The following is a 27,827-nucleotide window of genomic DNA, read 5'->3' as shown; positions in this document are numbered from 1 at the left end:
ACCCACTGTAAGCTGAAAATATTATAAGCTGAAAATGCATTTTATATACCTAACCTACCGAACATCATAGCTTAGCCTAGCCCACCTTAAACATGCTCAGAACACTTCCATTAGCCTACAGTTGGGTAAAATAATCTAACACAAAGCCTATTTGATAAAAAAAAGTGTTGACTATCTCATGTAGTTTAATGAATACTCTATTAAAAGTAAAAAACAGAATGGTTGTATGGGTACAGAATGGTTGTAAGTGTATTGGTTGTTTACCATCCTGACTGCATGGCTGACTGGGAGCTATGGCTCACTGCTGCTGCCCAGCATCATGAGACAGTATCACACCATCAAGTCACAAATCTTAAGTCGAATCATCATCTGTATATGTATCCACATGTGATGGTTAATTTTAGGTGTCAATTGGACTGAGCCACGGTGCCCAGATAGTTGGTCAAACATTATTCTGGATGTTTCTGTGAAGATGTTTTTTGGATGAGATTAAAATTTTTTAGAAAAGTTATATACGGGCTCATGGATTTCCACTGCCTATCTGGACCAAAGTCAATCAGCCTACAGTCACTGCTGAGTGCCCAATCAGCCAGCAGCAGAGCAAGGTTCTTTAGGAGGCTGTATATGCTCTGAATCAGCAAACAGTATAGTGCTGTTTCTTCCATAGCCAGGATTCACAGGTCCAGGAATCAAGAGGTGGGGGGAGAGTGGCACCACTCACTATTACCCCTACTGACCCACCAGCAAAATTTTTGCTTCCTGTCTCTGTCACATTATACTCTGTTGGCCTAGAGGTCTTAGCTCCAAAGAGAGTAATGCTTCCACCAAGAGATACAACAATATCCATTGAACTAGAAGTTAAGACTGCCATCCAACCACTTTGGGCTCCTCATGCCTCTAAAGCAACAGGCAAAGAAGGGAGTTACTATGCTGGCTGGAGTCACTGATCCTGATGACCAAGGAGAAATTGGATTGCTACTCCAGAATGGAGGTAAAGAAGAATAGAATACAGGAATCCCTTAGGGTAGCTCTTACTATTACCATGCCCTGTGATTAAAATCAATGGAAAACTACAACAACCCAACAGGCAGGACTACTAATGGCCCAGACTCTTCAGGAACGAAGGTTTCGGGTCACCTCACCAGGTAAAAAAACCACGACCAGCTGAGGTGCTTGCTGAAGGCAAAGGAAATATGGACTAGGCAGTGGAAGAAGGTTATTAATACCAACTACAACCACGTGACCAGCTATGAAATGAGGACTCTAATTGTAATGAGTATTTCTTATTTTGCTACAAATATGTTTGTGTGTGTGTATTAAATCTTTGTATTCCTTCCTCTCTTACCCACTTGTTATGTAACATAGCACGTACTGACTTTATACCACAGTATTGTTAACTTTACTTCCGAGTATTTAAGTTATAGGATATCAAGAAGAGTAAACATCACCCAAGGATTTTGCCTCCTCTTTTGGGGAAAGGGTTAGGGCATTTTGGGTTGTACAAAATATACTTATCTCATTTTAGGCCAATGTATGATCTTGTTATGGCTTTTATTTGCAGATTAAGTATGGCATAAGGAGATGTGTATGGGCGCCCAGATATTCAGTCAAACATTATGCCAATATTTCCATTAAGGTATTTTTTGGAATGAAATAAACATTTGGATTGGTGGATTCTGAGTAAAGCAGATTACTCTCCATAATGTAGGGGGGCCTCATCTAATCAGTCTGAAGGTCTTAACAGAAAAAGACTGACCTCCTCCCAAGTAAGAAGGAATTCTGCCAGCAGACTGCCTTTGGATTCAAACTGCAACTCTTTCCTGGGTTGCCAGCCTGCTGGGCTACCCCATATTTTAGACTCTCCAAGTCTCCACAACCATGTGAGCCAATTCCTTAAAATCCCTCTCCCTCTCCTCTTCCCAACCTGTGCATGTGTGTGTACATGCTATTTTGCGTGTGCGCTCGCTCTCTCTCTCTCCATATATGTGTGTGTGTGTATATACACACACACACACACACACACACACACATTAACACATTCTATTGGTTTTGTTCCTCTGGTGAACCCCAATATAACATACATATAATTTTTTTCTGAAGCATTTGAGAGTAAGGTGTAGATATCATGCCCCTTTACTCATAAATACTCCTCTATTTTCATAAAGAGAAAATGTATTTACTCAAAAATATAGTTTCTATTTCCTGAGAAAGAGGTCTTACATGATTAAGTGCAATTATCAAAATCAGAAAATTTTATATTGATAAAATACTATTAGTTCATATTTAAATTTATAATTCACCAATTGTCTCAAGAATGTTCTTGATAGCAATCTTAAATTTCCCAATCTAGGTTGTAATCTAGTAGCATGAACTGCATTTATGTGTTATTTCCTTTTAGTTTCCTTCGGTCTATATCAGTTCTTTAGACTGTCTCTTGTGACACCAATATTTTGGAAGAGGACAGGTCAGTTATTTTGTAGTATATCCCTACATGCTTCCCTCATTATTAGATTTAGGCTATGTATTTTTGACAGAGTACTACATAAGTGATGTTATATCCTTCTCAGTGGGTCATAACCATTTGTCCCATCATTGATAATAACTCTGCACTTGATTTAGGTGGTATCTGCCAGGTTTTCCACTTCAAAGTTACTATTTTTCCCTTTGTAATTGATAACTGACTTGTAGGGAGATACTCTACAATTATGCAAATATTTAGTTGGCATTCTAATATAAGGAAGATATTTCCCTTCTCCCCTATTTATCATCAGTATAGATTTTATTCAGTGAGCTACAATCCATTACTGTCCCTATTCATTCTGATGCTCAAGTTATCCCAGGTATGATTACAAATGGGAGCCTTTTCAAACTAGCTCCTATGCCCCCTGGACATGTCCTCAACATTTTTTGAGCACTTCCTTACTTTCTGGCATAAGTTGTTCCAGGTTCGTTAGAAAAATAGGTCTGCCCCAGCTTCTGAATCAGCCATTTCTTTGAAGACATTATGCTAAGTATTCATTTGTTGTGTCCTTCCTTGGAGATATTATGCTGTTATTTGAAGACATTAGGCTAAGTGAAATAAGCCAGTTACAAAAAGACAAATACTGTACGATTCCACTTATGTGAGGTACCTAGAACAGTCAAATTCGGAGAGACAGAAAGTAGAATGGTGGTTGTCGAGTGCTAGGAGGAGGAAGAGGGAAGTTATTGTTTAACTGGTATGGAGTTTAAGTTTGGGAAGATGAAAAAGCTCTGGAGATGGATGGTGGTGAGGGTTTAACAACAATGTTAATGTATTTAATGACAATGAACTGTACAATTAAAATTGGTTAAAATGGTAAATTTTATGTAATGCATATCTTATCACATACACATACAATTCCCCCCAACCCTGCCGCCAAAAGCAAAGTATAGAGTAGGGATGGTAATATGGAACATACATTCCAGTAGTGGCACACTACCTAATTTTAATGGCACTCAAAAGATAAAAAAGAAAATTACTCTGTAAAAATTAGTATCATCAATGTTCCAATTAAAATTATGAAAAATCATTTTTCATTCAGGTTCTATTATACTATGAAAATAATGAATGAATGAAAGTTGTCTTGATTTAAGTTACTGAAAAACTTGTAAAAAATTAGTTCTCAATACTTAAAACAATAAGATGTAGACAACTAACTGCTTTATTAAAATGAATTAAAAATTCAAATTATAAAATAGATACAATTTTTTAATACCCTTAATAGCAGAACAAATTTTTACATGAAACTTTCTTTTTAAGTTGGAAGTTGCTTTGGTTAAATTTTTTTTGTTTTGTATACTGAAGCTGAATATAGATACAGTTCAAAAGGAGACATACTAATGTATATTTGTATATAGATACATATGTAATACAGCATGACTTGGGAGGCTCGCCACTTTCTTAGGTATATAACCTCTGGGAAGTAATTTAATCTCTTGGTGACTTGGTTTCCTCATCTTTAAAATGAGATTTATTTAATACAATTACTGTGAGGATTAAATTAATAAAGATATGCAAACTATTAGCACATATTGTCTGTCACACAGATAAATATTCAATAAAAATTTGCTAGTTTTACATGTTTATGTATAAATCTATACTTAAACAGTATTTTGCAGTATAATTTATTAACAATATTTGATGGATATTTTCCCATATCTATAAAGATCTACATAGTCATTTAAAATTACATTTAAAGTTGAAATTTTGAAAATAGCCCAAATTATTATAAATCAATGTAAATAATAATCATCACTTGAAATTCTTTTTTATTTGCCTGAATGAACATATTGATGTTGGTCAACAGCTCTTTTAGCAATTAGGAATGTGACACTTAAAAAGTTTTTAAAACCAATCCACATCTTAAAAAGTATCTTTTGACTCATCACTACACTTTTAGGAATTTATCTGAAATACACACTTACAATAATGTTCACTTGTCTGTAATCACAAGGGACTGGATATAATCTAAATGCTCATCAATAAGGGGGCTGGCTAAGTATATAAAACATCCTTATAACTTAAAATATCCCACAGTCACTAAAAAAAAATTAATGAGGTAGAGCTATACATAGTTATATAGAAGGATTTCCAGAATATAAAGAAAAGCAACAGAAAAATACATTTAGCAATGATCTCATTTATGCTTAAAAATAAAACGCAAAAAACTGAAAAACCGATTTTTTCCTGCTTAAAAATTTAATAACAGTAAATTGCTAATAGTGGTAAATTCTGGGGGATGGAAAAAGAAAGAGACATCTTTCTATTTTCAACCCTTCTGTATTATTTGAAAATTTTTAAACCTTTTTTCTTTTATTGTGGTAAAAGTATATACAATGTAAAATTTACCATTTTAACCATTTTTAAGTGTACAGGTCAGTGGCATTAACCATTACCACTATCTACCTCCAGAACTCTTTTCATTATTTGAAATTTTTATCATGAGCTTGTACTGTTCAGTTTCCACAACAACTTATTATTACAAAGATTTAAAAATTTAATATGGTCAGTGATGAGAACCATCAATAGAAAAAGATCATATGACAATGGACAAGGTTTTGCTCAATTTAAAAAAATTACCTTAACTCCTTTTATCTTAGTTATATTTTCATTTTGTTTTTATCATGAATGACAAAAATTATATTTACTAAAGTTTTAAAAATTGTCTTGACTTAATTCTTTTTCTATTTATAGAAACCAAAATTGTTCTGAGGATTTTTTTTCTTTTTTAATTTAGCATGAACTGAAACATAACCCTTGCTGGATAGGGCTTTACATTTTCTCCTCTGTCCTGGAAACCCAGGATAGCAAATAGACAATGACTTCAAATAGTCATTATGAACATTAGCAACTATCCAAATCTGAATCACTCCATTTCTGTTGTTTGGTATTCAGGCAAATAGTTCCATACAGTTGATACCAGAGCAAGTAAAAGCTATAGCTAAGACCCACCAATTGCTTAGTATTTGCAAGGGAAAAAATATCAACCATACAGTAGAGAAACAAGAGAACATCGTTAGCAGATGATCAAAATTAACATCACCAATGAGAGGCAGAAGGATATCATGTGCCTCTAGATGTGATATACTGAGGACACAAAATCACTTATGTAGTTTTCCATCTAGGAATGTAAAACCTGCACCTAATCATAAGGAAACAGGAAACAAAACGAGGAACAATCTATTAAAAAGGGGGGCAGGGTGATTGTGAACTATACTCTTCAAAAATGTAAATGTCGGGGCTTCCCTGGTGGCGCAGTGGTTGGGAGTCTGCCTGTTGATGCAGGGGACACGGGTTCGTGCCCCGGTCCAGGAGGATCCCACATGTTGTGGAGCAGCTGAGCCTGTGCGTCCACAGCCTGTGATCCACAACGGGAGAGGCCACAGCAGTGAGAGGCCCGCGTACAGCAAAAAAAAAAAAAAAATGTCAATGTCATAAAAGCCAAAGGCTGTGGAAATGTTCTTGTTTAAAGGAGACTAAAAAGACATGGCAAGTGAATGCAATACCTGATCCTAGATTGGATTATTTTTTTTTTAAGATTGGATCTTGAAGGAAGAAAATGCTATCAAGAATGTTACTGGATCAACCAATAAAACTAGAATAGAGATGCTAGATTATATAAAATTACGGTATCAATGTTAACTGTTGAAGTTGATAACTGTACTGTAGTTATTTAAGGAAATACACACTGAAGTATTTAGGGGTAAAGGGCTACAATGGACACCACTTAAATTGAAATAGCTGAGGAAAAAAATACTATTTAACAGAAAAAGATCAAATGATAAAGCAAATGGAGTAAAATATCAATAAAAGGTGAGTCTAGGTCAAGGGTACATGGATGTTCTTTGTCGTTTTCTTATTTCTGCAACTTTTCTGAAAGCTTGAAATTATTCTCAAATTTAAAACATTAATGAAACAGTTACAGAGAAAAAAGATTTAGAACCTCTAAATCTAAAAAGATTTAGAGGCCTCTGGTTTAAGTTAGAATTTAAGGAAGAAAGGCAGAGAAAGAATGTGAGAATTGGGAAAAGATACCTATAGGATAACAAACTTCGAATGGGATGAAGCTAAATGATTTAAAATAAAGAGAAATTAAATCCTAAAATTAAATTTAGGACTTATAAAATAATGTTTGAAAAATCAAAGTGCTTTACCTTAATTTAGCTGAACGTAGTATTCTGGTAAGTGAAACACAATTTCCTTCCATGATACCCTTTCCAACTGTGGGAATAATGCTTTTGCGGCAAGCAACATATAATGAACATGCCAACCAGTGTATAACTTCTCCCTGGCAGGCAAAAGATAAAACAGCAAAATGGATACACTGTGTTAAAACGCTTGAATTCTAGAATCAAAAGAGATCTTAGAATTACCTGGTCTAATTTTCATCCTGTATTAACAGGCCAGAGAAATGAAGATATTTGCCCAAGGTCACAAAACTTAGTTGGTTGCAGTAATGGGTATAAAACTCCTTACTCTTAGTCCTGTGTAACATGCTAAATCCGTATTAATCTAAAGATAGATCTCTCACCTATACCCCAAATCTAATATTATTGAAGAGTTTTCAATTTCTCAGCATTAGCTTTCTCAATATTATAACACCAGTCATGGCCTTGATGATGCTGAAGTTCCTACCATTTTAGTTTTAGGTTTCTTTTTTAACCAGTTTGGCAGAGAAAGGAAAGAACAGAGTAGAAGATGGCAAGAGAATTACACATATAAAAATTAATACCCATCACAACACAAAGGAGACTGTCAGTTTTGTGAGGTAAAAATTTGGGGAATTATTTACCCTAATCTTTAAAATAGTAAGTATGGCTCTCTATCTTAGCAGACACTTCAATTTACAATGCTACAAAAAAGGTGTCATTTGGGAATTCAACACTTAATTCTCTGCTTTAGGCTTGAGATATCCAAGCTAGATTCACTTTATGACTTCACTGATGAGTTTTACATAAAATTAAGAACTAGACTCAAATCTCATAGCACAACACAATACTGTTGTGCAGATCCTCTTTAAGATCAGACTCTAAAACAATAAAATGATTGATAAAGATTTCTTGCAATAATCCAAAAGGGGTGGGTAGAGATGGGTAGCCACCAATAAAGCTAAGACCTAGTGTTCCTACCCTGAAGTACTATAGTGAAAAGTCTCATTTGCTCAAGGCATTAAAGGAGGCAGGTAAGCTTAAGGTTGAATACTTTTAGAAGCCTTGATTAACGAATTGTTTGGGTACAGCATCCAAGTACTCTACAGCTTTTGGATACAGGCTACTTGATGAAAACACTATTAAGACAGAGAAAATTTAAGAATCAAAATTACTGCTTTGATGTTTTTCCTTAAAAAAAAAAGCACCTATAGTATTTAATTGAGTTCCTTTACGCTAGGCCTTAGAAATACAAAAACAGTTTCTAACATCAGGGTAATCCAAGTGTAGAGCTAAGAGGAACAGATATTATACTATTATCTATAATTGGTGAGATGTATGTTTTAAAAAGAATTGAAGAGAAAGTGTTATGGGAGAATATACTGTAGTTACTGATTTTGACTGGGGGTCAGGGGAGGGTTCACAGAGGGAGACAAAAGTGCTAAGTGGTGAAAAATCACCAGAATGTACAGGGGGAAAGTGGGGTGGGTAAGCAGGAGCTAGTCAGGTAGACTAGAGGGGATAGGGGCTGGGCAGAGGGGTTCTTAGGAAGCAGCAGATATATGAAAATGCCCTCCACCAAAAACAAAGCATAAAAGAAGAGGAAAATAAAACACTCTAGATAGAATAAACACTCACAAAATCTTAATTCACACAGCTGTGATTTTGGTCAAACATTTAAGATATCCTGATGAACTCGGCCTAACTGGAGATTCAGCTCTTCAACTTTCGCTGCAGTCGGGAGTGAGGGAAAAGTTTCCAGGCAGAGAGATTGGCATGGAGAAAGCACACAAGTAGGAACAAGCTTGGCATATTCAAGAATCTGAAAGATGTGCCCAGGTTAATACCTTGACCTCCGTCTGCACTCAGCAGTGCTTTTCAGTTACAGACCAAATGAGGACTCGATGTCAGAAATGCTTTCTCAGACTTCTAAAAAGTTTGTTTCCAATCTAGAGACCATAATTTATAATCTCCCTTAGCTGCTTATTCTTTCCTCAGCTTTCCAGTCGTGTCACCCAGAGATGCACATCACTGTCCTTCATCCAGTCTATCCAGTCCTACCCTGGAGACATACAAGAGTCTCTCTTCTTCTCACACACACACACACACACACACACATATTCAACTCCAAATTTCCAACTCTATGCCTTAGAGCCCACCGATTATTTCACCAGGTGATAAGTCAGCAGAGCACTCTGGGTGAGTCCAGCCCTCTTAGATCACGAAAACCTTTGACCATAAGGCTACTGGAGTAATTGCAAATACATTCCATCACAATTCTACCTCTATACTGGGCTTATGCTTGTCTGGGTTCCTATGACAATTAGCAGAACGACCCTGGGCAAGACAATCCTCTGGGCCTTGATAATATTGCCTGGAAAGCAGGTTTAATACTCGCTGCCCTGCCATGTTCACAGGGCTGTTGTGAAGACTTAATGCAAGAACGGTTGGGGAAAATCTAATGATAGCCTACATTTATTTTGTTTAGAGACAGACACTGTGCTTAGCATCAGGATAATCTAATTATCCCCATCTGAGAGAGGAGGAAGCTGTGGCCGAGAGATAAGCATTGTGTGCACACTGGCTCTGATCAAACTGCTGTACAGTGGCAATACTGCCGAAAGAGCAACCCACACCTCGAGGCGGAAGGGTGGAGAGATTACGGCTCAGACTCCTAACTCCGGCTCCACCTCTAACGGTGCGACCTTGCGCTTAACCTCTTCGGGGCTCAGCTTTCCCATCTGTGTAACGGGGATCACAACATGTTCGAAGAGGTGTGGCGGCGAGAACCAAGTAAGATGACATATTTAAAGCGCTGGGCAGTGTCGTCTGGGCACACAATTCACGTAAGCTTCTGCCATTAGAGTAACTGTTTAAGCAGATTTAAGGGCAGTCCCATGACGTTTGTGGCACTGGTCTGAAGACTAGGGGACCCCTGAGTGGCATGTGACCTTGGACAAGCCACTCCTTTTCCGGACTTCGGTTTCCCGCCTCAAAATAAATGGAGAGATTGATCTACACTCGCCCTTCCAGCTTCGCACTCCTCGGCGCGGGGCTGGTCAGAGACCCTTGCCGGTGGGGAAACTCCCACCGCCCCATAGGGTGGGGTAGGGGCGGGGCGGGGGTGGGGCCTGGCGAGCTCGGTCTCGCCCCCGCACCTGCCGCCGCTCACCTCTAGGCTGTAGTTGCCCCGGATGGCGGTGAAGTCGTCCAGGGCTTCGGCCGCGCTCCCCTCATCCAGGTTCAGCTCCTGGCACAGGGCCTGCAGCGCCTCCCCGGCCGCGGCGACCACCGCCGCCCCCTCAGAGTGGGGATCGTCCTCGTCCATACCCTCAGGCCCGGCGGGTGGCGCGGTCACAGGCCCCCCAGCTCCTTTCTCCCTCCTGGGCGCGCTACCCACAACCACCCGCGCCAAAAGCGCGCGAAAATCGGGAGCCGCAGAACGACGTCTCTTCGATGGTCTGCATCCGCGTTTCTCCTCAAAAAGGTCCGTTTCTCCTCCAGGGCTCCCAGCCTCCCTCTCCGGAAATGTGATAAGAAGACGGACTCCGGGGCCTAGAAAACCTGGACTTGGCCCTTGGCGGACAGCGGTGGACACAGCCGGCAGGGCAAATTTGGAGCGGAGGGATCGGCGGTCCGCGCGCAGGATCTGCTGGGAGTTGTAGTCCGTATCCTGCCTTGGAGCCAGCTGCGCCTCCCTTTCTTGGTGGCTCTTTGGTTTGGGTCCCGCTGGGCTGCCAGTTGCGAGGCGGCCCCGTTCATCTTAGGGGGAAACCTCTTCTCTTCTGCCCGGCCAACCCACGGGCCTGGGTTTGTCACTGCCCCGGGACGCCATAGCCTGATCGAGAATTGCCCCTTGAGTTAGAAGATGGAGGAGGGACCTGAAAAAAGTGGTCTCTCGACAGCGAGGGCGGGGGAGGGCCTCGTCGGCCTCTCCTCAGTGTCTCCAGCACCTAGTGAGTGGTCTTTTGAATGACTGAAGGGTTGGTGAGGCAAGGTTTATTGGGGGACACCCGTCCATCTCTTCTTGATCGCTAAACGAGGCTTGACCTGGGCTGAAAGAAACGCAGTAAGGAGCCACTTTCTCAGCTTCCTGGGAACTGGGACCCTGGAACCCAGTAAAGACTGTTATTCCAGACTTAGGAATGGCCTGAGCATAAGCCTGAAGGCGTGGAGCTGGTCTCGAGGCTTACCCTTCCGCTTCACCAAAAACACCTTCTCCAAGAGCCAGAGTGATCATTTGAAAAGGTAAATCAGAGCACGTCAGTACTTCACACAAGACCCTTCAGTAGATTCCTTTTGCCCTTAAAATAATTTCCAGACTTCTTGACCTGGCCTATAAGGCCCCATGTGATCTGGCCTCACCAGGGCATTGTCCCCCTCCTCAGGTATATAAGATCCAACCTCACTGCTTTGTTTTGGAACCTTGGAAATGCCAAGCTGCCAAACTAGTTCTTGCCTCAGAGCCTTTTTCCCGTGCTGCTCAAACAGCCCCACATACTCTATGCCAGATCTTTGCTTGTCTGGCTCCTCCTCATCCTTCAAGTTCAGCTAAAAGTCATCTTGTCAGGCCACCCCTGAGCACTGTATTTAAAATAGCTGACCCTGGTGGCGCAGTGGTTGAGAGTCCGCCTGCCGATGCAGGGGACACGGGTTCGTGCCCCGGTCCGGGAAGATCCCACATGCCGCGGAATTGTTGGGCCCGTGAGCCATGGCCGCTGAGCCTGCGCGTCCGGAGCCTGTGCTCCGCAATGGGAGAGGCCGCGGCAGTGAGAGGCCCGCGTACCGCAAAAAAAAAAAAAATAATAAAATAAAATAGCTGACCCGCATCTCCCCCCAGATAGGCCCCCTGTACTATCTGAAATTATCCTATTTGTTTATTCGCTGGCTCTTCCTACTAAAATGTGAGTTGCATGAGAGCAGGGGCCTTCGTTTCATGTTCACTGTATTCCAAAGTTTATAGATGAGTGACCAACTCGTAGTTGGCACTCAGTACTTAGCATGGTGTGTTTGAAAAATTACAAAGAAAACCTTTGTTGTTTGGATGAGGGAAGGAGTCACCAGAGATGAAAATGGAAGACAGGTCAAGTTAGGTTGCAAAGGATCTCATAAAGGTAAAAACGTGCACATTATCAGGGATTTTAATGAAAGGAGGTGAATGATCAGTATGTGTTTTGGACACGTTCCTCTGGCTGCAGTGTCACACGTGGATTGCATGGGGTAGAGAGTAGAGGTATGAAGATGGTGGGAGGTTGGTCCAGCGTAGAAAGGAGCCAGTCTGGAGAGACAACTTTGTCCTAGAACTGAAGGGGGCACTACTGAAGGGGAGGCGTCTCCAATACCAGGTTTCCATCTGGGCCAAGAGGGTGAAAGGTGATACTGTCAACTAGAATGGGAGTACAACCAGAAGGATAAGATCAGTTCTGGAACTGTTGTGTATGGGATGCTCGCAGGCAGTTTAAAAGGAGGCTGTTGGATCCTGGAACGTAGCCCCTCTCTCCTGGGCAATTTCCCAGTCTTCTACATTCTCCACACTTGGAGAGGGGTAGGACTTGGGAACCTGTGGCAAGCTGGGTCTCAAATGAGTAAAAACTCAGACTCCCCCTAAAAATTCAGACGCAAACTGAACCGCCCATGTGGAACTTCCAACTCTGCTTTCTTCTAGCTGAGTTCAGGGCCATCTCATTATTATTTTCTGAAAGGGATGTTGGCACATAGTGTCCGTACAGAGACTCACCTCCCATGAGATTTTACTTAGAGGTTATGGGCCGTTAAGGGGAGGTCTATCTCCAGTGCCAAGGGTTCTGTAACAGGGCTTATCATCCCTCCTCCTAACTTCCTTTCCTGTCAGCAAAGAAATGTCAGGATTAGTGGAGGTGAAATGAATGAAGGTCTTCCTGTACTGGCTCATTTGTTTTCTAATTAACCTACTGTGCTTCTTTAAGAGAGAGCTCCAGGAGTGGAGACAGCCTAGACATGAAGATTTGGGAATTTTCAGGCAGTACCTGAAGCTAAGGGAGCAGGTTCATATCACTCAGGGAATGTGTTGGCATGAGAAGAGACTCAGGGGTAGAACCTTTAGGAACACCAACATTTCAGGGATGGGCAAAACTTTAGGAGTGAATGAAAAAAAAAAAAAAAAACTGTCCAGAGAGGTATAAAAACAAGGAGCAATATTTCAGAGGCCAGGAAAGAATTACTCCATAGAGTACTACCAACATGACAGAGAACTCAGATAGGATGAGGAATTCAAAGAAGACCTCATGTATTATCTTTAATATGTTTTCAGTGACCTTTGCCAGAGACAGCTGCCTTTAGCACAGTGGGAGTGGAAGCCAGATTACTGTGATTGAGGGGCTAATGGGAGGAAGGTCAGAAAGTTGAAGTAGGAAGTAAAAACTTCTCTTTAAGTAGTCTGGTGGAGGAGAGCCAAATGGAAGGGTATTTTCTAGGACTGGGAAACGCAAGCATGCGAGTAATCAGAGACAGGCAGCAGGCAGAGATTGAAAATAAAAAAAGATCATCAATATAGTCAGGCTCCGGAGAAAGTGGCCAAGCCGGGGATCCAGAGCCTGCCCTTCCTCTTCACAGCTCTTGTCTGGAAGGGGGTCACCTCACATCTAGATTAAGCAGAACGGCTAGGTGCTCTGGTGAGAGCAAAATAGCAACATACAGTCGGGTGTTGAGAGTGGGAAAGGTTTGGAACAACTTGAGAAATATCACTGGCTCTGTCAAATGCAGACATCATGGTTGGAATTTTTTGAGGAAAAATGCAGTAAAAGTAAGTCTACCCCATGAGATCCTGGGTTTCGTAGCTAGTCCTGGACAAGATCACAAGAGCTGAGAACCCTCAAGTTTTTTGCCTTTGCCATAACTAATCAATCTCTTTTTTATCCAGATCTGAACTTCAGAGGGTCATTCTGGCCTTGAAAAGAAACCAAGATAAAAGGAAACAGCTCTCAGGAATTATAAATCAAATAGAACCTGAGACTCTGCCCCGTTTTTCATCCTTTTAGTAGGTAGTTGGGCTTTCAGTGAGTTGCAGTGTATGTACTATAGCCCATTTCTTCTTTGCAGCTGGATTTGATTCTCCTGATTCTTGTCCCACTTCATGCATACTAAGTCCTGAAAACCCTTCATTTCTTCATTCCAAAAATGTTTACTGAATGCCTGCCACGTGCAAGATACTGATTCTTCCTTTGTTGTGACTTTCAGATCATCCAGATTTGAACTGAGGGGCATTGCTGGCTTGAAAATGATCCAAGAACAAAAGAAACACCTCTCAAAGGTCATCCACCAAACAAACAAAAACTGAGAAACACTCTCTGTTGTTGTTGTTTTCTCCTCAGGAGTGAATCTGGGCTCTAACTTTGGATTTTCAGTAAGTCATATCCTATCTATGTAAAGCCTTCCATTTTCCCCTCCTATGTTTTGATTCATCTGATCTGTAACCCTTTACATCCAATTAACCACTCATGTCTATGACTTTTCCGTTTGCCATGTTGTAATTCTCAGACTGTCCTGAATTGAATTATTAGGAAGTGCAGGCCTTGGAAATGAGGCCACGATAAAAGGAAAATACTCTTGAGTTCCCTTATTTCCCTTATGAAATAAAGCAAATTTAAGCAGTACTCTTTTTTTTTTTCCTCTTTTGGATTGTAACTAAACTATATCATTGTTTTGTTTTGTTTTTTTACATCTTCATTGCAGCATAATTGCTTTACAATGTTTTGTTAGCTTCTGCTGTGTAACAAAATAAATCAGCTATATGTATACATATATCCCCAAATCCCCTCCCTCTGGGGCCTCCCTCCCACCTCCCTATCCCACCCCTCTAGGTGGACACAAAGCACTGAGCTGATCTCCCTGTGCTATGCAGCTGCTTCCCACTAGCTAGCTATTTTACATTTGGTAGTGTATATATGTCAATGCTACTCTCTCACTTCGTCCCAGCTTACCCTTCCACCTCCCCATGTCCTCAAGTCCATTCTCTATGTCTGTGTCTTTATTCCTGTGCTGCCCCTACGTTCATCAGAACCATTTTTCTTTTTTTAGATTCCGTGTGTGTGTGTGTGTGTGTTAGCATACGGTATTTGTTTTTCTCTTTCTGACTTACTTCACTCTGTATGACAGACTCTAGGTCCATCCACCTCACTACAAATAACGCAATTTCGTTTCTTCTTATGGCTGAGTAATATTCCATTGTATATATGTGCCACATCTTCTTTATGCATTCATCTGTCGATGGACACTTAGGTTGCTTCCATGTCCTGGCTACTGTAAATAGAGCTGCAATGAACATTGTGGTACATGACTCTTTTTGAATTATGGTTTTCTCAGGGTATATGCCCAGTAGTGGGATTGCTGGGTCATACAGTAGTTCTATTGTTAGTTTTTTAAGAAGCCTCCATACTGTTCTCCATAGTGGCTGTATCAATTTACATTCCCACCAACAGTGCAAGAGGGTTCCCTTTTCTCCACACCCTCTCCAGCATTTGTTGTTTGTAGATTTTTTGATGATGGCCATTCTGACTGGTGTGAGGTGATACCTCATTGTGGTTTTGAATTGCATTTCTCTAATGATTAGTGATGTTGAGCATCCTTTCATGTGTTTGTTGGCAATCTGTATAACTTCTTTGGAGAAATGTCTGTTAAGGTCTTCTGCCCATTTTTGGATTGGGTTGTTTGTTTTTTTGATATTGAGCTGCATGAGCTGCTTGTATATTTTGGAGATTAATCCTTTGTCAGTTGCTTCATTTGCAAATATTTTCTCCCATTCTGAGGGTTGTCTTTTTGTCTTGTTTATGGTTTCCTTTGCTGTGCAAAAGCTCTTAAGTTTCATTTGGTCCCATTTGTTTATTTTTGTTTTTATTTCTATTTCTCTAGGAGGTGGGTCAAAAAGGATCTTGCTGTGATGTATGTCATAGAGTGTTCTGCCTATGTTTCCCTCTAAGAGTTTTATAGTGCCTGGCCTTACATTTAGGTCTTTAATACATTATGAGTTTATTTTTGTGTATGGTGTTAGGAAGTGTTCTAATACCATTCGTTTACATGTAGCTGTCCAGTTTTCTCAGCACCACTTATTGAAGAGGCTGTCTTTTCTCCATTGTATATTCTTGCCTCCTTTGTCAAAGGTAAGGTGACCATATGTGCATGGGTTTATCTCTGGACTTTCTACCCTGTTCCATTCATCTGTATGTCTCTTTTTGTGCCAGTACCATACCATCTTTTTTTTTTTTTTTTTTTTTTTTTGTGGTACGCGGGCCTCTCACTGTTGTGGCCTCTCCCGTTGCGGAGTACAGGCTCTGGACCCGCAGGCTCAGCGGCCATGGCTCACGGGCCCAGCCGCTCCGCGGCATGTGGGATCTTCCCGGACCGGGGCACGAACCTGCGTCCTCTGCATCGGCAGGCGGACTCTCAACCACTGCGCCACCAGGGAAGCCCCTTACTGAGAAATTTAAATGCTGTTGCTCGCCTTGCTGCTCCTCTTTCAATTGGTTTTCAAGTGTGACCATATTTGTGGAGTACCCTGAGTATTTCTCCTCTATGCAGAGATACTGATATGTGAAGAGGTTGAGGGAATTGATAATATAGGTAAAGCCACTAAAATTTGTTAGCCAAGTCACTGAATTTGCATGGTCCCGATAATTTGTGATAAGGTCACAATACTTACATTGGGCATATGCACAGTGTCTACTATGTGGCTGGGAATGAATGACTGTGGTTTCATCATAAGGTAGAGTTCGGCTGAGAGAAGACAAAGATCTTAGGAATGTTGGCTTCTCAGGTTCACTCTGAGTTTGTAGAAAAATGATAAAAACACAATTATGCATTATAATCTCATTTTATAATTGTAAAGGCTTTTGAAAAGTTTCTTGGAATGTTTTAAACAACTGACATCTCATTCAATCCAAGATTAGTTTTTTATTATAAGGAACGAATAAGTTACAGAGGATAAAATTCCTTGTCCACTGGTTCTGCCTGGGTGTGGGACCTCATTTTCCCTCTCAGCTAGATTTTACCAAGCGCTCCATGATGGCTCTCCCCATCTTTAGTCTTTGCTTCCCCACCTACTCACCCTGTGTACTGCTGTCTAATTAAGGTCCTAAAGGTGACCTCTGATGCTATTACTTCCAGCTCTCCTGATGTCATTAAAATCATTATTTTGAGTCTTTGTTTCCTATTAAAATGCAAGTCCTGATTTGAACAATAAAATCTTTTGTATTATTGTCTTTTTCTGATTATAAACACAGTATCTGTTGTAGAAACTTTGAAAAAATAAAGTATAAAGAAGAAAATAAAAGACACCAATAATTCTACATATCTTGAGAAAATTTCTTCCAGTCTTTTCTCCCCTGCATGTAGATGGTATAAACTGATAAGCTCTCTGGACAGTAAGCAGCAAATATAGCAAGAAGCTGACTTCAATGGCCTGACTCTCACCTGGATTAGTATAGCAAGCCAACATTGGGTTACACTGCTCCAGTTCTGCCCCCTTCCAATCTATTCATCCAGCTATCACCAGTTTCATCTTTATAAAATGAAAATTTGATCATTTTACTCCCTACTGAAACTCTTTTCAACAGCACTCATGGAGGTCAAGGCCCTTCTCAATGTGATGGCAGCTAACCTCTTCAAATTCATCTTTTGCCTTGCCTGGTAGCATTCTGAGCTTTAGCCTAGTTAAGTTTCATGCTGCCCTTTCTTGCTTCTGGGCCTTTTCACCTTCTGATTTCTTTACACTTTTTGTTTACTGACTGAAATCTATATATGCTTCAAGACTTGGATCATGCATTTTCTCCTGAAGCTGGGTCAGGTATCCTTCTAAGTGTATCCATAAACCACATGTGCATATTGCTAACATGGTATTTGTGATACTCTGATAAAATTACCTTCTTACTCATCTATTTCCCTGACTGGCTGTGGATTTAGGTCAAGGCACAGGATGGACTTTTTTTTTAAATTCACTGCAGCAATCCATCCCCTTTATTAATTACAAAGAAATCCTTTATAAAGCCCTGCTGACATGAAGTATAAAGAGTAATCCAAGTCAAAAATGAAGACCAACATTCTGGCTTTAAGTCTTTTTAAAAAAATTTTATTGGCATTACACATAGAGAGAATGTAAAGCTTGTTGAATTTTCACAAACCAAAAACATCTGTGTATATACACTCAAGGGAAATGAAATCTGGATAAAGAGGTATCTGCACTCCCATGTTCACTGCAGCATTATTCACAGTAAATATGGAAACAACCTAAGTATCTGTTGACAAATGACAGACACCGTTGACACTGTGATTAAGATGTACCAGGCTTCTCTGAGCTCATCAGACATGCTCTGCTCCTTTCTGCCACAAGGTTGTTAAACGTTTCATTTCCTATTTCTGGAACACTCCCTCCAATTCTAACCTCCCCTAGTTTCTCCTATTCATTCCTTAGATTTGAGCTCCTCAAGGGTTACTTCCTCAGAAATGCATTCCCTTATCCCCAGGTCAAGATAAATTCTTCTGTTATGTGCTCCCATAGAATGAACGAGTGTTTTACCTAAACAAGGAATACTGTATTAAGTAAGATAATACAGATCTATAGTTACTGACCTAGAAAAATTTTTTTCTCCCACCATCTCTGACGTGTGTTTTTCTATAATTACATGCATTTGTATGCACAGAAGAAAGTCTGAAAATATATATACCAAAATGTTAACAGGAGTTATCTTAGGAGAGGGGGATTAGGGAAGATTAACCTGTAACTTTTATTACAATTTTCTTTGTTTTTATAGGAAATTTATAATTTTTATAAACATAAATATAATTTATAAGAATATGTAAATATATTTATTATAAATATAAAAATAAATATAAAAGTACTGTGGACAAAGAATGTCACCTGCCATTTCAGTAAACAAAGGATGCTGAAGCCACCAGCTGTCCCACATCTTCCCCTATGTAGAAAAGCACTAAAATCATAAACTTGAGATGTCTGTTTTTGAGATTAGCAGTCATCTTTTGATGTTTCACTACATGTTTGTTTGTTTTTTCCAGCAAAAACTCCTTCTTATCCTGGCTCCTCCCTTACTTCTTTGGAAGAGTCCCTCAGAGCTGTCAGAGACACTGTCATCCCAGGCTCTAGTCCTCAGTAAGGCCTCCGAAAAAACGTAACTCTTAACTTGTAGGCTGTGCATTTCTTTTTCAGTTGACAGTATAAATATAAATAAATTTTACAAATTTTTTTATAAATAACTTCTACACTATAATTTATATAATGTTTAAAATATGTGTTGGAACGGCAGAATAATTTGGATGACTCAGAGAATTGCTGTGCATACCTTTAGTTCACCATTAAAAAACTCCAGGATGGATGGAATCAGCCTCTCAACAATGACCTCACCGAGGGGGCCCTGGTGGGTCAGGTGTCTGAAGGTGTCTGTGAGGGATTCCCAAGGGAGTCCAGGGATATCCGAGTCTGTAACACCGGAAGAAAGACATTGGATGACGCCTCTGTACTGTGTGAAGTCGTACGGTTTAGTGGGGAGAACCACTGTACATCAGAATAGACAGGTCCTGTTCTCACCTTTACTATTTCCTCTGCAACCTTGGACAAGTCCCTTCCCCTCTTGAGTCTCAGTTTTCTCAATTACAAATTCAATGTACTCTGAGGGCCTCCTAAGCTACAAAAACCTTTAAGACTGAGCAGTAGGGCTTCCCTGGTGGCGCAGTGGTTGAGAGTCTGCCTGCCGATGCAGGGGACACGGGTTCGTGCCCCGGTCCGGGAAGATCCCACATGTCGCGGAGCGGCTGGGCCCGTGAGCCATGGCTGCTGAGCCTGCGCGTCCAGAGCCTGTGCTCCGCAACTGGAGAGGCCACAGCAGTGAGAGGCCTGCATACCGCAAAAAAAAAAAAAAGACTGAGCAGTAGCAGGCTGGTTAAGAGCATGGACTTCTCTCAGTTTGAGACTAGTTTGAATCTTGGCTCTACCACTTGCTAGTTATGTGACATTTATTAAATTAGTTTGCCTCTTGAAACCTTAGATTCCTCACTAATAAAACAGGGTTATTGGAAGGATTAAGTGAGATAATTAAGTGAGATAATACATACCAATAAAACAGGGTTATTGGAAGGATTAAGTGAGATAAGTGGGAAAAGACTTATCCCAATCTGTGGTCCATATTAAGCACTTAAATTGTAGATATTATTATTCAAATTCAAGTCTTTGACCCTGTGGTGACTAGAGCTTAAACTATAGCAGCCCTTGGTGCTGATCTCTTCCCACCGGAGCAGGCTGCAGAGTAAGTGTTTGAGGTACCTCCTTCCCAACCTGGAATATACTTTGGGCAAAGGCTCCAGAGTCTGCCTCGGCTCGGATCCGTGTTCTGCCTCTTTCTAGCATTCTGACCTTGTGTGACCTTACTTTCTCTGGGCCTATTTCTACATTTCCAAAATGGGGATGATAACAAAACTTTCTTCATTTGGCTGATACAGAGCCGGCTCCAGCGAAGTGTTGGCAGATATTATTCTTTTGCTCACTGAGTGACAGTGATTATGGTGGCTCTTCATGTAGCTTTACATCCTTGCCTCCTCCATTTTCTAATACCAAATTCCTTATTCCTATTGTGCCAACAGTCTTCCTAGTTTCTCCCTAACACACCTATCATCTGAGGGTTTCTACCACTCTACTTTTGTACTCTTCTTGGTTTCCTGAATAGCCTCTTCTGCAAATTCCTCCTACTCTCTGCCACATGCCTCTCGTCCACTAGAAGCCATGTTCTCGTTCACCTCTGATCTTTGCACAGGCTTTCCTTCTGCCTGCATGTTTCTTCTTCCTGTCCCCCACCTTCCCTTACCTCTCTTTGCCTAGCTAACCCCTACTTATCCATCAGAGCTCAGCTCCAGGATGCCTTTCCTGAATCCCCTCTTTGCCCATATTAGCTAAGTATCCTTCTAGCTGCTAATAAGCCTTTCTCTGTCTGCTCCCTACTCCCTCCCCAACCCTTAATCATGCACATTATATTGAGTTCCAATCATTTGTTTGTAAGTACACTGTGTCTATTCTGCAGCTAGATCAGTGTTAAGATCACAGTAGGGCTTCAATAAATATTTGTTGAATGAATGTACAAGTGAATGAATGTAGTTCCTTAGACACACTGTAGTCTTTGCTGTCTCATGTACATGCTGTTCTACCCACCTGAAATGCTCTTCCCTCTACTTCTCACCTGGGTTGGTCTTTCATGGCCTTGAGGCCTCCTTTAGCTTTAAACGGCACCATCTCAGACAGGTGTTCTCTGACAACCATGGTTTAAAGTAGGTTCCCATCGCCCTTATTTTTTGTCTCACCCCTTGTTCAATTTTTTCATAGTATTTACTGTAAACTTGTAATTACTTTATTTATTGTCTGTTTACTTTTTTTGGTCCTTTTCAGCACTATAATGTCAATTCTATGAGGGCGGAGACCATGTCGGTCTTGTTCACTGTCGTATGCCCAGCAACTGGTTCTCAGTAAATGTTTGTAGAAAAAATGAAAGTTATTCTGTAGTCTCATCCAGCTTCCATCCACACCTACCCTTCCCTTCTCAGAATCCTCCTAGCACTTAGACTCTGTCCAAGTCTTCAGTATCACCTGTCTTAGCACCAAGTTTAGATTACTATATGTCTAGAATAATGCATCTTATCTCATTTTGCCAATCATATTCCAAGGTCTTAAAGTCAGGGACCAGATTCATTGTCAAAGTATAGTCAAAAAGAAAAAATCAAAAAAAAGAAAAAGTATAGTCAAGAGCTAGACTTGAAAAGATTCCCTTTGCCCTGCCCCCTCCCCCTTTCTAATATTTCCCCTTTCCACCTGTAAGTTCAAGGCTACTTGGGCCTTTTTTAATATCCTCTAAGTTGCTCAGCTGCAAATCCACACTTCCTGAATCATTGTCAGAAGCACAAGGGACCACTACTTCTTCCCAACTACAGGTCCTACGGATGAAGAGGGGATTAGAAAAATTAGTTTTTCAGGACTGCTTCTGTCTCATCACTCAAGTGCAAGCTTAAATGTCTCCTCAGAGAGGCATTTATTGATCACCAATTTAGATTAAGTAAGCTTCTTCCCACCCCAGCCCCACATTTATTTTTTTCATAGTATTTAACCATTACCGACAATCACCAAGTTCATTTGTGTTTGTTTACTGTAAAAATTTATTTCATTTTCTTGTTTGTATGTTTGGCTGTTTTGTTCATGAATGTATTCTAAGAGACTAGAATAGTGCCTGGCACATGGCAATGCTCAATAAATATTGATTCAGTGAATGACTGGATAGATCTATATTTGCTGAATGTCTAGCCTATATTAGTGAATGAAAAAGCAAGTTGCCAATCTGTTTTCCAAAATGCCTGTTGCATTTTACATTTCATTTTTTAAAAATTTATTTATTTCATTTGTTTATTTTTGGCTGCGTTGGGTCTTCATTGCTGCATGTGGGCTTTCTCTAGTTGCCGCGAGTGGGGGCTACTCTTCATTGCGGTGCACGGGCTTCTCACTGCGGTGGCTTCTCTTGTTGCAGAGCACGGGCTCTAGGCGTGTGGGCTTCAGTAGTTATGGCTCTCAGGCTCTAGAGCACAGACTCAGTAGTTGTGGTGCACGGGCTTAGTTGCTCCATAGCATGTGGGATCTTCCCGGACCAGGCCTCAAACCCGTGTCCCCTACATTGGCAGGCAGATTCTTAACCACTGTGCCACCAGGGAAGCCCACGCTTTACATTTCTATCAGCAGTATATGAGAGTTTCAGTTGCTCCACATAATTGCCAATATTTGGTATTGTTGGTCGTTTTATTATCAACCGTTCCAGTGGATGTGTAGCAATATTTCACCGTGGTTTAATATGCAGTGCTGTTGGTCATCTTTTCACGTGCTTATTTGCTATTTGTATATCTTTGATGAAGTGTCTACTCAAATCTTTTGACCATTTTTTTTTTTTTTTTTGCGGTACACGGTCCTCTCACTGTTGTGGCCTCTCCCGTTGCGGAGCACAGGCTCCGGACGCACAGGCTCAGCGGCCATGGCTCACGGGCCTAGCCGCTCCACGGCATGTGGGATCTTCCCGGACCGGGGCACGAACCTGTGTCCCCTGCATCGGCAGGCGGACTCTCAACCACTGCGCCACCAGGGAAGCCCCCATGTTTTTTATTGGATTGCTTGCAAAAGTATGTTGGTAAATGTTTAAAAAAGACTCTCTCAGTGTAGTTCTGAAGTTTGATATTTTCATTTATATTAACGAGTAAGATGTAACTGAAACTTCAGAAGTGACTTCTTTTCTGAATGGGATAATAGTTTTCAAACAGGAGAAGAATATTTCCTCAAGTTTTTGTGCTATTGACAATGTGAAACTGATTGATGCAATATACTTTTAAGTTTAATCTCTATTAACATTTTCTCCAACATTAAGTTTACACAGTAAAAAAGCAATAAGTCAAGCTCTGGTCTGTAGCATGTGCTGACTGTATGGGGTAAATATTCTTATTGTAGCCAAAATTCAGCTATTAATGTTACTGGGAAGAGATTTGTAGTAGCACACCATGATATAAGATTTTCACTATTCAGATATTATAGATATAAGCTACCACAAAAACACAGATGATGGTAAAATACAGCAAAATAATTAGGAAATGATGACTTCGGTTTTCAATATACTTTATTTCATTGTAAGTGCGTATAATGTTTCTAAATAGCTGTATTTAACAACCAATTTGCAAAATTCCTTTTATTTATATATATGTTTATTGAAGTATAGTTAATTTACAATGTTGTGTTAGTTTCTGGTGTACAGCAAACTGATTCAGTTATACATATATACTCTTTTTCATATTCCCTTCCATTTTGTTTTATTACAGGATATTGAATACTGTTCCTTGTGCTATACAATAGGACCTTGTTGTTTATCAAAATTCCTGATAAATTTAACAGTTGATTTTCCAAGCCAGTATGAGGCTTCAGCACACCATTGGTTGTCTTATTACTGAGTTGGAAGAGTTCTTTATATATTCTAGATCAGTGCTGTCCAATAGAATTTTCTGTGGTAATGGAAATGTTCTATAATTCTTCACGGTCCAACATGATCTCCACCAGCCACATGTGGCTACTGAGTGCTTGAGATGTGGTAAGTACAACTGACAAACTGAATTTTTAATTTTAATTAATTTAAATTCAAATTAAAATATCCACATATTTAATGGCTAGTATACCATACCCGACAGCACAGTACCAGACATAGAAAGAACTGACTCTCCCTTATTTAGGATAATAATTTCCGGGACACTGATTATAGTAAGAGTTATCGCATAGTGAATACTTTATATGTTCATAATAGTTAAAAGCACAGATTATGGAGTCAGACTGTACGGGTTCAAATATTTTAGTTTCCTTCTCTATAAAATGGGAATACAACTAGTGCATATTTCACAGAATGGTGATGAGGAGTAAATGAAATAGTGTACATGGAGTGCTCAGTACACTGTCGGGCTATCCCGTAAACTCCCAATAATCAGAGTTAGCTATTATTGAGTTCTTAGATAAGTCACTTCCTTTTTTGAGCCTGTTAGGGCTAATATTCCCCTCACACAAATGCTGTGCAAATCAGTTTAAAAAAATCACTCGTAGGTCAGTTATTAAGAACCGAAACAATCTTTGGAGAAAGTTGCCATAATTTTTAATTTTCTAACAAAACCCGAAACCCCTCGAACGTTGCTGGCCCTTCCCCACCGGACCCTTCCTATTCCTTTAAAATCGGCCGGGCTGCAGAGAGACGACTGAGTGACAGCGCAGTAGGCCAATCACAGGAGGACGCATATAAGGCCCACCCCCCCCCAAGGCCTCGTCCAACCGCGTGCCGGCAGCGCCCGGAATGGGACGGTTGTGAGGCGGTCGGTTCCAAGTGGGCCAGGGTGCGGGGGAGAAGCGGGCCTGTACTCGAAGACTGCAGCGCACTCTGCGCGCGAGGACTGGAATTACGGCCGCAGCTGCTGGGAGTGACCCGGCCCAGCGGGACGGCGGGGACTGACCTGTGCCTAGAGCCCATCCTAGTACGCGGGGTCTGCCGCGAATCCCTGGCGTCCCCTCCGGCGCAGTCTTGGAGCCACTTTCCCGAGCGGAAGTCCGCCTGTGTCTCGGGCCTTGGTGGGACCTGCTAGGAGGAATGGCGCCGCCGGGTGAGGCGTTGCGCATGGCTCGACAACGGGGTCCCGCGGCCCGCACGCCTTGGCGAGTGGGCCCTCGCCCGCGGGAGACTAGTGCTCGCCGCCCAGGAGCTGGCTAGGCGGGATCCCCTTCCCCTGCGGGGCAGGGGCATGGGCATGGGCTCGGGCTCGGGCTTTTGGGGTCGAGCGTCTGACGAAGGGTTGGCCAGCGGGTGGGACTGTCGCGGAGGAGGAGTTGGGTACGGGTGCGGCGCGGAGCTGCGGGTCCCCCCGAGGCCCAGCCAGGGACCGCGGCCGCGGATAACGCTCGGGCCGACTTAACTCATTCATTTGACTTGCGCGGGCTTCCGGGCCAGGAGGCGTAAGAGTGAGCTTTTGGCCAAATCGTCCTGTTTTTTTAAAAAATATTTATTTACTTATTTATTTGGTTGCACAAGGTCTTGGTTGCGGCAGGCAGGGTCCTCAGTTATGGCATGCGAACTCTTAGTTGCGGCATGCATGTGGGATCTAGTTCTCTGACCAGGGAGCGAACCCGGGCCCCCTGCTTTGGGAGTACAGAGTCTTAACCACTGCGCCACCAGGGAAGTCCCTCGTCCTGTTTTTGGACCATGGTTTCCTTTTTAATGAAAGGGGCAAGACAGTCAGTCACCTCTCTTTGGGAGCTTAGAGCATGAGTCCTGAAGTTAGAGTCTCCGGTACAGACTTGGAGTCTGCCACGTATTCGTTAATGTGACCCTGTGCAAGTTACTTAATTTCTCTGCCCCTCAGTTTCTCATCTGTAAAATAGGTTAGTAAAGTTATCTACCTCATGAATTACAGTGAGTGTTAAATCAGATAATCTCCTTGCGTAGCGTGGAACAGTGCGGCACTAAGTGAGCACTCAGTAAGCTTAACTATATTGCTAGGTATTGAGTGGGCACTGTGCAGGATGGAACCTCATGTAGTCTCACAACAACTTGGGAAATGTGTACTGTTATTATTTCCGTTTGACAGATGGAATATCAGAGAAGGGAAGTAACTTGCCCCAGGTAAAAGTGAGTAAGTCAGTGAACTCACTGCTCCATTATTTGAGAGGTTGAGGATAATAGAGCTCCTGCAGTTTGGTTCTCACCTAGTTACGTGTCTTAGGGCAGGTAACTATTTATGAGACTCAATTTCATGGTCTGTAAACCGCACTCACTTGGATGTTGTGAGGATTTAATGACTAAATGGATGCAAACTATTTAGCATAGTGTGGGCATACCGTACACATGTTAAGTGCTCAAATTTTAGACCCCGCAGTTGTTATGATTAATATGAGGTGGGAATATCAGGATTCTGGCACAGATGCTGTGTTAGGGGAACTTACAGTCGACCTGGCAAAAGCTAGTCATAGTTACTCACTAGATCTTAAGGTATTGAGTGCGTGCATACGGGCCTCTCACTGTTGTGGCTTCTCCTGTTGCGGAGCACAGGCTCTGGACGCGCAGGCCCAGTGGCCATGGCTCACGGGCCTAGCCGCTCCGTGGCATGTGGGATCTTCCCGGACCGGGGCACGAACCACGTCCCTTGCATCGGCAGGCAGACTCTCAACCACTGCGCCACCAGGGAAGCCCAGCATAAGTATCTTGATTCCTCTTTTACATCTTTCAATCCGTTATCAATTCTGGCTTTAACTTTGAATTCTAGCCAGACTTCAACCACTTCTCAGTACCTCCATTGCTGTCACCCTGGGTTAGACCACCAGCATCTTTTTTCCTGGGTTATGGCAGTAGTCTTCTATCCTTACTTCTCTATAATCTCAACACAGTATTGTTTATTCTCAACACAAAGTTCCTGTTAAAATGTAAGTCGAGTCACTCCTCTGCTCAAGATTTTCCCGTGGCTCCCATCTCACTTTATAAAAGCCAAAGTCCCTATAATGCCCTCTTGATTTGGCCTCTGCTACGTCTGTTACCTTGTCCCTACTTCTCAACCCTTGCTTAATCCTCTCCAGCCATATTGTTCTCTTTGCTAATGCGAAAAACACCATCTGCACTCCTGATTCAGGGTATTTGCCCTTGCTTTTCTTGGGATAGTTTCCCTCCAAATTTCTTTATGACTTGCTCCTTTTCCTTCAGGTTTACACACAATATCTTTATTTCTTAGGGCTTCACAGGCTACCATATTTAAAATTACAGCTCTTCCTGATATTCCTTCTGTGCTTTATTTTTCTTCATAGCACTTTTCACCTTCTAAGATGATAAATAATGTTTCATAATTATTTTGTGTAAGGTCTTTCTTTTCCAACTAGAATGTAAGCTCCATGAGATTAGGGGTTTTTGTTCTGTTTCCTGTTGTATTTTTAATACCAAAAATAGTGCTTGGTACATAGTAGGTACTTAATAAATATTTGATGAATGATGATCCACATTATAGATCTCTTTCTAGTTTTTTTCAAGAGCTTTTGCATTCTTTAGGTTATTTAACACACACGAGGACTTAAATAACAGTAACATTCATGCCCCTAGTGTAGGCATCCCTTCTACAACATTCTCTAAAAAATAGTGGAGTGCGAACTCCATAGATAGACCTGGGTTTGAGTCCAAGATTGGCTATCTCCAAGCTGTTCTGGTCCTCAGTTTTCTTATTTGTAAAATACCTTTTTTAAGGTATTTAAGGTATTTCTAGTTCAAACTAAATTTGACGCCATAGGCAAAGGAGCAGTAATCATTAATGTTAACCTTGTGATTACTGTTACTTGGAAGGCAGACTGTTCATGAAGTTGCCCATTTGAATGTGTTTTTTTCCAAATGAAAAGTAGAAATGTTCCACTTCTGTGATTTCTCTCTGTCCCCTGGGGCATAATAGATGAGGATTGATTTTTCTTTCCATTTATTCAGCAAATATTAATTCAGTACTGCTATGTGCCAAGCAATGTGCAAGATCTGGAATTACTGGGATGAATAAAAGCAACGGTCTCTGTCATGAAGCTTACAGTCTAGCAGAGGAATAAGACATTACACTAC

General features: G+C 41.3%; 2 protein-coding genes across 3 annotated transcripts in view; one reads left to right on the top strand and one right to left on the bottom strand.

Annotated features, from left to right (window-relative positions):
• Positions 1-10,330, bottom strand: part of RBL1 (RB transcriptional corepressor like 1) — a 75,622-nt gene extending 65,292 nt beyond the window's left edge. The window contains exons 1-2 of one of the 2 annotated variants that reach the window (XM_029221741.1): positions 9,842-10,330; positions 6,676-6,809 (exon numbers count right to left, since the gene is read on the bottom strand). In XM_029221741.1, coding sequence (XP_029077574.1) covers positions 6,676-6,809; positions 9,842-9,997 — 290 coding nt within the window. In that variant the 5' untranslated portion in view covers positions 9,998-10,330. The remainder of the gene's footprint in view (positions 1-6,675; positions 6,810-9,841) is intronic. The other variant, XM_029221740.1, reaches the window with a different exon arrangement.
• Positions 10,331-24,528: 14,198 nt separating this feature from the next.
• The window catches only part of RPN2 (ribophorin II), a 54,055-nt gene continuing 50,756 nt past the window's right edge, over positions 24,529-27,827 (top strand). The window contains exon 1 of the mRNA XM_029220471.1: positions 24,529-24,852. Within this exon, the coding sequence (XP_029076304.1) occupies positions 24,840-24,852 (13 nt within the window). The 5' untranslated portion in view covers positions 24,529-24,839. The remainder of the gene's footprint in view (positions 24,853-27,827) is intronic.

This window comes from Monodon monoceros, unplaced genomic scaffold (assembly GCF_005190385.1).
Source record: "Monodon monoceros isolate NGI ecotype Baffin Bay Population unplaced genomic scaffold, NGI_Narwhal_1 Super_Scaffold_13, whole genome shotgun sequence".
Classification (NCBI taxonomy): domain Eukaryota; kingdom Metazoa; phylum Chordata; class Mammalia; order Artiodactyla; family Monodontidae; genus Monodon; species Monodon monoceros.
The sequence above is the reverse complement of the archived record's forward strand: the minus strand, read 5'-3'. Positions and strand labels throughout refer to the sequence as shown.